The sequence below is a fragment of the Nicotiana tabacum genome, chromosome 4 (genome assembly GCF_000715075.1).
Source record: "Nicotiana tabacum cultivar K326 chromosome 4, ASM71507v2, whole genome shotgun sequence".
Taxonomy (NCBI): domain Eukaryota; kingdom Viridiplantae; phylum Streptophyta; class Magnoliopsida; order Solanales; family Solanaceae; genus Nicotiana; species Nicotiana tabacum.
Window position 1 is genome coordinate 120549557 of NC_134083.1, and position 12652 is coordinate 120562208.

Below are 12652 nucleotides of genomic sequence, written 5' to 3' on the forward strand. Positions count from 1 at the left end.
TTTAGGGGCCAATTCTTTCCCCAAGCGAGTCTCGGACGTCATAACGTCCAAGATTTTGTGTATCCACTGGTCCAAATCTTCAATCACCGGTGGGACCCATCGAGTTGCTGAAACAAACAAAGGATGGAGGATCAATATGGCCATCAAAATATTTTTAGTAAAAGGAAATACTAAACAAAGAGCTTACGAGTGTGGTTCTAAGCGGCCGGAAAGGATGAAGTCGTTGCCGGAATGATATCATCGGTGGCAATTGCAACAAACTATTCCATCCACCCACGGTCGTTGTCATCATCCATGCTAGACAATAAAGCATAGTGGCCACGCTTGCAGAAGTTTATCATTCTCCCGCGGAAGATTTTGGGAGAATAAAGATTTATCATGTGAGCTAAGGATAACTCCTCTCTAGTTTTCTGGCACAAACGCCGAAGGCAAGCAACCGTCCTCCACACATAAGGATTTACTTGTGCCAAACACACCTGGTAACGGAGGCAAAACTCCGCAATCACGGAGTCAAGATCTCTGCTCAAAGAAAATGTATCTGAAGTAAAGGGATACGTATAAACATATGTAAAACCCTCCTTGGGAAGGGTGACTCGCTCCGATAGGTCAGGAGCGATAATTTCTAAGCCATGGCAGCAATAGTCTTCCTTCACAGCAGGAATGCTTGACGGACGTATGGAAGAAGGATACCTGCTAACGGCCCATGTACGAGAATTAGCAGTAGGGAATTTCTCTTCGAAATCTTTTATAGTAATAAGACTTCTAGGGATGATGGAGCCCTCTGTTGGAGGAGCAAAGTCCTTGGCTTTGTTTTTGCTTTTTAAGGAACCAGTACATTTCGAAGAAGAAGACATCGTAGGAAAGAAAGGGTTTTTTGTTTGAAGAGAATTAGAAAAAAGATGAAGAAACAATATGCAAATTAGATGAAGGAAGTTCGAACAATTATGAAATATAAGGGTGGAAGTTGATACTTATAAGTAAAGGTTTTGGAAGCTAAATTCATGGCCAGAATTACATCGATAATCGACAAAAGATGTGTTGAATCATGGGAAGATGCGTGTTAGGGGAATTAAATGCGGAGAGACATGCATCTAATCAACTGTCAGAAGCTTTCATAGGGAATTATAGTAATTTCCGCCAAAAAAGTATTTCTACCAACTTCCCGGTAGCACAAAGTTATGCCACCGGAAAGTAAGGGGACTATCTGTATTGGGTAAAATATGTTATGACATGTGGCCGTCCGAGAAAGGGATATGTGGAGCCTAAGACAGGGAGATGACTGAAGATTGAAGACAACTGTTTCGTTTGTCACCGGGAAGAATAATGCTCATAATAATATGATAAATGTTCTTCTCCCAGTAGCATCCAATAGAGAATATTCATAGCATTAAGAGCAATTATTCGTTACAAAGAATATGGCATTTATGTTCATCGTTACATCTTCATAAATGTCCCTCATAATTGACATTAAGGAAGGGCACGACCCTAGGACTTTTTTCATAGCTATAAATAGTGAGCTCAGTTGTCATTGTAAGGGAGAAATTTTCTGATAAACTTATACTATATTTTATACAAAGTTCAATCCAATTTTATCTTATGATTTCTCGATTCTTTTGTTGTTGTGCCCAGAAACCTTATTCCCGGAATTGTTGCTTCTGATGTTTCGTCTATATCTTAAGGAGGTATTGCGTAACTCTTCAATTATTTATTTATTTTAGGATCAAATTAATTCACTTATCTAGAAACCACGTATAAATTTAACTGTACCGTTTTACGGGTAAACAGTAACATAGCTCCAGAACTCCATTTTTCCCGAGAATTCAACTTCTTTTGTCTACAACTTCAGAACCCTATTTGCCTCTTCACCCTTTTAAACCTTAAATATGCTGAAATGCCATCTCCATAATCATGTATACCAAGTTAATATCTTTATATAAGCACCACAAACCACCTTCGCTGAGAAAATTTTGAAGCTCAAAAATTGTGATTCTTTTTCAACCTCAAAAACTACAAAAAAAAACATCTGTGATTATTCATGAAACTTGAAACATGGAGGAGAGTGAACTTTTGTCGGTACTCGTCTTTTACATTAAAAGAGATTTGATATTGATGTTAAATACTTATTAAATTTTTACACGGTTTTCTTAATTAACAAATTAGATATTCTTACCTCGGTTGTTTTTTATGATTAAGACGTCAGAATCTTATGAATACACGTCTGAATATTAAGATGTGTATTAAGATTAAGACATCTGAATACACACTTGAATGTTAAGATGTGTATTAAGACCTGAATACTAAATGATTAAGACTGTTTGATTTTTAACATTTGAATATATAAAATTTACCTTTATTTAAAAACTAATAAACATAAAGTTCAAACAAAATACTAATTAATCTAATATTCCATTAATAAAATATATAGTTTTTTAAAATATGATAGTTGCCGGTGGTGATGGCTAACGGAAGTACTTGTAAATGCCGATTAAAAGCGGTGGTTGGTGGTAGATTTGGTTGATAGTGGTAGTTTATAGCAGCTTGTGGTGATTGGTAGTATAGCTATTATGATTGAGGATGATGGTGGTGGGTGGTGATAGTTAATAATGGCGGGTGGTGGTGGTGGTAGCTGTGATTGAGGAAGATGGTGGTGGGTCGTGGTAGTTTATAATGATGGGCATTGCCAGCTATGGTTGTTGATGGTGATGGGGGTGGTTAGTTGTGGTAGTTGAGGTGGATGAGTGTTGGTTGTCGTTGAAAATGATGGTGGTAAGAGTGGTGGGGATGGTGGGTGGTGGTAGTCGACAATGGTGGCGGCTATGATTGAGGATGATGGTAGTGCTGGTTGAGTATGGTGGTGGTAGGTGGCATGGTGATAGTTGATAATGGTAGGCGGTGGCAGCAGTTAATAATAAATATGGATAATAACATATTAATGAAATTAAGTCTCTGTTATAGATTTTAATCATACAGACCTATTCAGACCCATTAAATGGTTGTGAAGTAAAAAAATTAAAAAAAAAATAATTAATGATTAAAATCTGAATAATTAAGATTCAAATTTTAAAACACAAACGCACTTAATATCTAAGATTTGAATGATTAAGATTCAAACTTCCATTAAGTGCAAACAAATGAGGCCCGACTATAAATATAATCCATATATCTATAAACTTTCAATTTGAATAATTTATTAAGAAGGTAAATTTCCCATAGTGTCACATAAAATTGTACACTCCTTCCCTTCATCCCGGAAACGTAATGGAACTCGCTTCTTACATGGCTTCTTATCATTCATATAAGAATATAAAAGAACTACTACAAATTTAACCCCTTAAGCACTTATTTTACATCTGGTATTTTCTATTCCTAATTTAATTAAACAAAACATATTGTAAATCTATAAATCGATGTCCCTAAATCCTTACTAAGCATTCAATTATGAAATATGTTATCATTAACTATTTATTTTCCAGCGAATAATAATCCCGTTAACACCATTGCTTATTATCCACATTTGCTCATTGAGATTAGTACAAATAAAAATTAGCAAGAGATGACTCCATGTAATCTTAAGAACGAAAATTGTCTTTTGTCTAGTTATTCCCAGACAGGATATAATTAGATCTTAAGAAATAAAAGAATCGGAAACATAAAGTAAGCTTGATCACTCGAGTAATTCACTAGGAGCACCAGTAATTATAGTCGCAAAAATGACAAGACATGTATGTTACACCCGAGCAGAGATGAGACCTACTGACTCAAGTCACCTAAACCTCTTCACATCTGTCAGTCACAAGGTTCAATCGAAACTAACCAAACCATAACTGTCAAGATTTACATGGACTGAGTTCTTCAGCCGTTTTTCTGTGTTGTAAGTTCTATATGAACGACATAAGACTTGAATTGCTAAATATTACATTGCTACACTTTGCTGCAAAGTGTTCAACAGCGAGTATCCTAAAAATATGATTTTTGTGTGCGTGTGGCGAGGGGTGATGAGAGAAATGAGGGTTTGGGGGGAGGGGGAGGCGGGGTGTACTTCCCCACATTTCTCTCTAAATCCCCTTGCCTAGCAGGATCTTGCATTCCTTCCCATATTAAGCTGAATTCATAGCCCCTTCATCATTGTCAACAATCATGACCTACACTGGAACTTTCCTGCCTCACTAACCATTTTTGGGACAAAACGCTTCATATCTGCACTGACATAGCATGAAATGCCTTGAGCAAGAAAAAGCACATAAAAGAGGCACTAGAGAACAACATTTTGCCATAATTATCAACAATATTATGAGTGAGATTCACCTACCAGAGGCTCAAAGACATCATGAATTTCACAGCATATCTTCTGCGTATAATAATTCAGGATACACGAAAGATACCATTTGCTTTAACGAGTTCATAGATTCTTTTAAAAATGCATGTCCTTCCGCAGCTGCAAGTACCAATGAAGAATAATAAATCGACGTAGCCAGATATAGCAAACGCATTAACAACCACCATGCAGAAAGAATCAAACAGTTACTACCTTTACTCAGTGCATGAAATTCCTTTGAGAAGTCCTCAACACGTCCATGGACAGGTCTCATTCCACAGATTTGGATCACACAAAATTCCAGGTACAATGCCATTACTGTTATTTGCAACAGTAGAATACAGACCCCTTGTATTTCAGAAGTAACCTGCTTCAACTTGTTGGCTTCACACAATTCAGTGATGATAGATATTCCTTGATCCTACAAACAAAAGGTGAAAACACAGCCTAAGCATCGTAAGACAGCTCAAAAGTATCTTTTAGGAAGGGCATATGGCCGTGTACTCGTGAAGCTTTAAAAACTGAACAACTGAGTTGAAAACTAGGCGCAGTTCTCTCCTTTTTACATCCTACAGCACAAAATTTGTATTCCTCACATTGTCTACATAAAATTAAATTTGATCATCTTCTAAGAATTATTCTAGACTGCAAAAACACGTCAAGTGATTAAAATAGCCAAAACTCTCAAAAGAAAACTAAAGATTAAAATTAACAAACTTAAACTGGGGAACACATAAATATCGAGGACAACATGCTGAGTGCTGCAGAAGCAATTAAGTAAAATTGATCCATTCTATTAGTTCCGTTGATTTTCCCTTTAAACAAGACAAGTGGTTCGATTAAGAATGCCCTGGGAGGTCAACCTGCAATCTTAAGCCTCAGTATGGTTAGGCACATGGAAACCACTGCCTCCATCAAACTTAAATTAGAATACTCACAGGGAGTTGAGCTCAATGCGTAAATCATGCAAAAATCAACTCTGGAAAGAGGAAGATAAAACAGACAAAAATGATCTGGGTGTTTCACCTGCAAACAGTGAAGGATATCAGGCATTGGTAGCTCTGGGAAACGTGCAAGATCGACAAAACCCGCTTCTTCAGCCCTTTCAGCAGCTTCTTCAGCTTGTAGACATAAAAACTTGAGAAGAAGACAGGTAATTCTGTATATCTGAATGGACATTGCATCTGAAAAATGAGACTGCGTAGTCAGATTAGCATGCTCATTTGGTTGATCTTTGATCACAATAGCAGTTCTTGACGAAAAAGATGAATATTTGGGATTTAGACCGCAGCAAAGAGCAGAAAGAGCAAACCAGCCCTTTTTGCTATTGATAGATGATGGCTTTTTGTGCCACTCGTACTCCTCTCGGACGGTAGGATGACAAAAGATGGGGGGAGCTCTTCCTGGCGATTCCCCATAAGGCTGTGTACCGCAGCTAATAAAGGCCAATAAATGGATGCATCTTTCCCTTAACTGTGATTCCAATTCTTTCATGGCCCTTGACCAGGCATTCCTGTGCTTTGCCAGAACACAGATTAACATAACCGTGTTTTCACTCTCTCTAAGAGCACTCAAAGAAGTATGTGGTTTGAGTGCCCGAGGTCTTTTCTTATCATGATCATCTGATGGAAAATCCGGAGCACTAAGATAATATGAAATTAGATCAGCCTTCTCCAAGAAGAAGTAAGTCACCACGTGATCCACATTTAAAATCGAAGTTTCTCCTAAAGAGTTAATAATTGCTGTAACCACAGCCAAGCTAAGTCCCCAAATGGGTGGAGACCTTTCATTATTCTCAAAGGAGTTTGCCAGATTTCTCTCATTCTCATCTACTGAGAGAGGTCTACCATTAGATAGATCAGCTAACAACACTCTTAACGATGCAAAGAAACCAGCATTCAGAAGCATCTCAGCACCTTCCTTCACATGTGCAATAGTCAAAAGAAACTTCAATATTATGTCAATGACTGAATAGGAGCTTTTGTCTTGAAGTTTAAGAACAATATGCTGCATCGGAAGATGCTTTTGAATGATAGGGAACCAAGTGGCAGGTGTTGAAAAACCTTTGAGTACTTGGTCGATAATAATCATAGAGATGGAGCAATGTCCAGTAAGTTCTATACAGTTGCAAAGCAATGGTAGTAGCCCCAAGCTCACATTAGCTGCCTCAGGTAAGACTTCGCTATGCTCAATTTCTGTTCGTACACCAAGGCGAGAATCTTTCCAACTTGACTTGAGTGAAAAGAGAATCAGCTCCAGAAATATTTTCATTGTACTAAGGACACCAGTAGCCAATGGCCTACAGTTGCTCAACACCTTGAGGCCATAACCTACAGTTTTTAATATGAGAAGGCACATAGATAAAGACAACTGTGCATTCAGCGACCTGGTAAAGCGGAAAAGCAGGTCTGCTTGAGCTGCAAGAATTTCAACTATGTCTTTACTAGCATCAGGGACTGGGGCTAACAGCTCGATTGTGCGGGTGAGAGACTCGCATATATTGTCAATGCTAGATGACAATAATTTTTCAGGAAAATTTCTGGCAGTTTTAACCTCGTTCTCAACTAACTGCATAAACAGGAAAACCATATCAGTCATAAGCAAACCAAATATATACAGCTACCCTTGGAAAAATTATAGAGTCAGCAAGAGTTCAGACATTTTTACATACGAAAACCACGCCAAAATCCTATGCGAGTTGAGGTCAACTATATGAATCCTCACTAACAATGTCCCTCCATTTAAGTCCATTTTGGACCAATATTATACAAAATAAAAATACAAGAAGTTCTCTATATTTTCTATACATGACTAGAACAATATTCACAACTTATTTTTATCACCTACAGATCTTTTTTTCATTGTGCCCTGCTTTTTCTGAGTGTACATAGATTCTGAGAAATTGTAGGTCTACCTTTAACACCTTCACTCACTATAGTTTTACACCTATGGACTAAGGCTGTCCAACGGGACGGGCCGTCCCGTCCCAGTCCCGTCCCGCGTCCCATCCCGTCCCGTTCCGTCCCACTTAATTCTAAACGGGATGGGCCCATGTTAAACGGGACAAGGGATGGGACAGGTAGCCATTTCGTCCCGTTTATCCCGTCCCGCTTCGTCCCGTCCCGCCTGTCCCGCGTTCTTTCTTTTTTTTTTGAATTATAGCCATTAGGCAACGACTATAATTGCAAAAATAGTCGTTCCCAACGGCCAAAAACGGCCATATTTGGCCCCCACCCTCCCAAAACACCCCTCCTAAACTTTTAATATAATCCCTAAGTTTATTAAATTACACTTTGGCCCTATTTTCTACTATAAATACCCCCATCCTTCTTCATTTTTTCCCACAAAAATAAATCATTCTCTCAAATCTCTTACATTCTATCTATTTATTCTGATTGGGATCAGATCAAAGAGCTTACTATATTTTAGAAAAATTTTATTATGCTACAAAATAATTTTCTAGTATATATTATCCTACTATTATACAAATATTATGGTATATTTGTGGAATTTCTGTTGTATTTGGTATAAAACTAATCCAACTTATGCACCGGCCATTAATGAAATGATTGCAAAATTTAAAAAGTATTTTTTCCCTATTCCCTAAGTTTATTTAATTTCTACTATATTTAACCCATCTTTAAAATTAAGAGGTGCAAAGGGACTTGTTCGTAAAATTTATGAGAATTTAGCAATTCAAAAAAATGAACAACCATCTCTCGAAGACTGCCAAGCTAACATATATTCTTATGTTAGATCAATGTTTGATAAATATAAATCTATGGAAACAACAGGTGGTGAAACTGCTCCTTCTACTTCTAAGTCTAGAGTAGAAGTTCTATGGGAAGATATGGATGATATAACAGGTTTTGATTTCTCTATTGATGATGAACTTGATTCTTATCTTAATCAAGGATTGGAAAGTATTAAAGACGAAGAAGGCAACAAACAACTTTTGGCACGGTGGAGGGAGCGTGGCAAGGCTTTTCCAGCACTTTCAATAATGGCCCGAGATATCCTTGCTATTCAAGCATCATCAGTAGCATCGGAGAGTGCTTTTAGCGCGGCAAGATTTCAAATCGGAGATTATAAACATTCATTAGCGGAGGACAGCCTAGAGATTTTCATATTATTCAGAGATTGGATTAGTTCAGAAAGAAGAAATCTTGGTTTTGAAAAATTAACCACTAGGGAAGAAGAAGAATACAATGAGATACTTAACACTGGCAGCGATGACGACATGGAACTCATCGAACATCAATCAACATTGCCAAGTCCAGAACAATGTCCGAGAGAAATTATAGATAAGTTACAACGAAGTTATATAGGAGCTTACAAATATTAGTATGATAATTTGTAATTGGCTACTAAGAGGCCTAGTTCAAACAGAACCATTCCTAGAAGGTGGCTGCGTAGATTAGGTGCTATTCAAAAGAATTATATTTGTATGTGAAATTTAAAATTCTATTAATAAAATAAAAGTCTCTAAGCGTTGAATTTTTTTTTATGAATTGTCTTACACTCTTACTTAGTTACTTAATGGCTTGAAATTATATTAAATAAATTATAACTCTATTATAAATTTATAATTACTAGAATATTTCATTACAAGTCTTTTGTTTTAATATTTTATAATTCTTTACTTAGTTTCCTAATTTTCGTTTAATTTTTAAGTTTATTAAATAAGTCAAAAAACTAGCCGTTGCAAACTTTAAAAACTTAGTCATTGCCAAAGTTAATGCTTAAATATTTTTTTTTTTTAAAACGGCACTTAAGGCCCGCGAACCCGTCCCGTCCCATCCCATCCCATCCCATTTGTTAGCGGGACGGGATAGGCCTACCGTTTCGTCCCGTCCCGCCACCGTCCCGGCTAAATGTCGTCCCGTCCCGTCCCATTAATTTTGTCGCGTCCCGTCCCGTTGGACAGCCATACTATAGACCAATGCTTCTGCAGGTCGATGCATAACATGACCAAATCATCTCAGGCGACATTCTTTCATTTTATCCTCGATATATGCTATTTGCATCATCTGCCGGATGATGTAATTTTTTAATCTTGTCTAATCTGGCATACTACACATCCATCTAGGCATCCGCATCTTCGCAACATTCATCTTGTGGATTTGTTGGATTTTAGTGGTCTAACATTCACTCACATATAAAATTGTTGGTCTTTTCAAACACTTTACATCCCTTAAAGAATTCTTCACTGGGTTGTTTTTTTGTGCTTTTATTTTTGAAAAGAAAAACAAATGCACTAAAAACAAATAACAATATTTCTTTCCATAACTGCACATAGCTTGAAATTATGAGGCAATAAAGCCTCATTCATTTGTCATCTTCAAATGCCACCTTGAAGCACAAACACCAATGTTAGATAGTTATGTAATTAAAATTTAATAAGCCTGAGTCCCACATTGAATTGGAAAGCACCAAACACCAACTTTTAGGCTGCCTATTTGAGTTGTAGTAAGTGTCAATATGATGGCAAGGAGTACAAGAAACAATAAATTGGATCTTTTCGTGGAACATAACTTGAAAGAATAGAACCTTGAATCCCTTTATGTGACCAAGTCCTAATCAGGGGTTTGGACGTTTAATATCAGGTTTTATGCTTTCTAGCATTTTGAGCTATTGTTTGATGTTACTCCAATCAATTTTTTGTGATATTCAAACCTATGAAATTGACAGGTATATTTTCTATATATTTTGCTAGATAGTTGTTAATCTTTTCACCTCCACATATCATAAAATACATAACTTTTTGTCCAATTCCGTCTGGGGGCCTCTTCTCAAAACTTCTTGGTTACAGCACTACTATTCCCATCGGTTCTACTCAGAATGCAAAGAACATTTCAAAGTAATCACACTTACAACCACAGTTCCATGCTAGCTAAAGTGGGTGTAATGAAATACAAACCAAAGGAACAGTTTCATAAAACCGATCCAAAAAATCAACCACCAATGATGCTTTCTGGTATATAATCTGAACTATGAGAAAGCTTCACCAGAGAAAATAGGTGAGGTGCCCGTTTTTGGACTGCTTATCAATATTTAGCCACTGTTTGAAATGTGATAGGACAATAGCCACTCTATGACAAGAAAAAATATTTAAACAAAATTACCCCTTGTTAAGAACTCCAGGGACAACTACTGGAATTTGAACATTTATCAGTTCAAACTCCATGAATTTTCCCTGGAATTTGAAATGTGTAGCTCAAACTCCAAGAATAATGCATGGACTTTGAACCTTTATTAGTTCAAACACCATGAGCGATTCGTGGGTTCAAATATTCACAAAATAACAATGCTTTTATTTGTTCCCCTTCTTCCACACTAGCTCTTAGACCCAATAAAATCTTTTTCAGCTGCTGTTCAACGACAAAATTGCTGAACTTGGCAGTAAATCATCCAAACCAGCACCCAAATTTCTCAACAATCTTTGAAGTGTGCACTACAGGCTGCCGTCAAAATCTGGCGCAAAATCCCGACACTACCTTCACTTTCATTTCAATTTCCCAACAATTTCCGAAAGCAATAGAACTTCATACACTCTGGTCTTGTCACTGAGTGAGTTTCTCAAGGCACAAACCAATGAATCCCACATGTTCCTGTTCAAAGAACCCTCCACAAAATCCAGTCTTTTTCCCTTTAACATCTTAGGCATTTTCAACCAAGTAGGGATAAGGTCTGCGTACACACTACCCTCCCCAGACCCAACTTGTGGGATAAAACTGGGTTTTTGTCATTGTTGTATCTTAGGCATTTTCAACCCATCAAACCTATTATTTTTCTGTTTGCTTGTTTCTTTGCTGTTTCCTTTCAGCTATTTGGTTCATTACAGCAGTTCAAACCAACCAATAAATCATTTATGTATATTTATTTTGTTTTCAATTTGATATTGGAGTTTGATCTTACAAAGTTTTGAATCCATGAATCGTTCATGGGGTTTGAAACTCCAGTAACTTTTCACACTTGGATTGTGAAAATTTTAACCCCATGAATCGTTCTTGAGTTTTGAACTTATAAAGTTTGAACTCCAAGAACCAATCATGTGGTTTGAACCGAAATTTTTTTGAACTCGCAACACATTTTATTGGCGTTCCACTTGTCAAAATAGTTGTTCATTGTTTTAGTTAGGGGAATTATTTGTACAATACTTTTTGAGTCAAAGAAGTGGCTAAATGGTAATAGCTTCTAAAATTGTGGCTAATGCTTGATAGCAGGTGTTAAAAATGGGTATTTGCCATTTTTTTCCGCTTCACCAACCATGGTATTTCACCGAAGTTTGACAATGTAAGGATTTTCCAAACGAATTGAATGAACTCGATGATGAAACTTATAATTCCTAAAAACCATCTAAGTACATACAAATACAATGTTATAGAGCTTATAAGATTTAAAAACCCACAGTAAGGTAAATGACCTAGACCTAGAGCAAGAACGACAAAACTGAACATGCAACTAAATTTGGAGCTAACAGCATCACCATGGATAACATTGTTGCCGACACTTTTTTAAGACAAAAGCACATAGGAATGAGAATCAGCAGCGTCAAATGACTTAAATGTAGGAGACAAAATATTAGAAGTCAAATGCAACTGACAGCAGCACTCACATCAACATTGTCAGATATGGAGAAAGCTGTTGTCAAAGCTATTAAAGCTGAAAGCTTGGATCTTGTGAGTGACACCATTAAATTCACATTCTGCAACGAGAGCAACAGCGCTTCTGCAACCGCTTTAGATGCTTTCCAATCCGAAATATCCCACAAATCAATTGCCATGTCCCCTTGCAGACGATCAGTGTCATACAAGCAGACACCATCAGTTTGAGGGAAAATGTCCTCATCGTGCTTACGGCGATATGTTTGCAAAATATCTGACTCTAGCAGATATTGTGACAGCTCCTTGAATGGTCTGTGGGAGATCTGTCTACCTTCAAGCTCTCCTTGCAGATGATAGAATAGATCATTGAGAATTAAGTCATCCAATTCATTTCCTCCACTGGAAGAAAACGGAATAGAAGGAAGAAAGATTTAAGTCTTGCATTCGTGTTATAAATTATAAGTGAACTTGTAGAATATATTGATCCACTGAATATATACAATACTTTTGCATTTCAATTGCCTCTACTTAAATATTTAGGTTCTATAATGTAACGACCCAATAGGTCGTGTTTTCTAGCACCCCATTTCCTTATTTGAGACTTTTCGTAGGTTCATTTGGTGATATATGACTTGCGGGCATGGATAGCACAGGTCCCGAGTGATTCCGGAGCGTTTTGGAACACTTTAATTAGAAGCTTGAAATGCCTAGAGTTGACCAAAGTCAACAT

At 37.1% G+C, this 12652-nt stretch overlaps 1 protein-coding gene across 4 annotated transcripts in view; it reads right to left on the reverse strand.

Annotated features, from left to right (window-relative positions):
• Positions 1-3676: 3676 nt before the first annotated feature.
• LOC107815035 (uncharacterized) overlaps positions 3677-12652 on the reverse strand; it is a 46611-nt gene continuing 37635 nt past the window's right edge. For 3 of the 4 annotated variants that reach the window (XM_016640539.2, XM_075252371.1, XM_016640542.2), the window contains exons 29-33: positions 11934-12321; positions 5342-6883; positions 4529-4736; positions 4310-4435; positions 3677-4197 (exon numbers count right to left, since the gene is read on the reverse strand). In XM_016640539.2, coding sequence (XP_016496025.2) covers positions 4335-4435; positions 4529-4736; positions 5342-6883; positions 11934-12321 — 2239 coding nt within the window. In that variant the 3' untranslated portion in view covers positions 3677-4197; positions 4310-4334. Of the gene's footprint in view, positions 4203-4309; positions 4436-4528; positions 4737-5341; positions 6884-11933; positions 12322-12652 lie in introns of all 4 variants that reach the window. The other variant, XM_016640540.2, reaches the window with a different exon arrangement.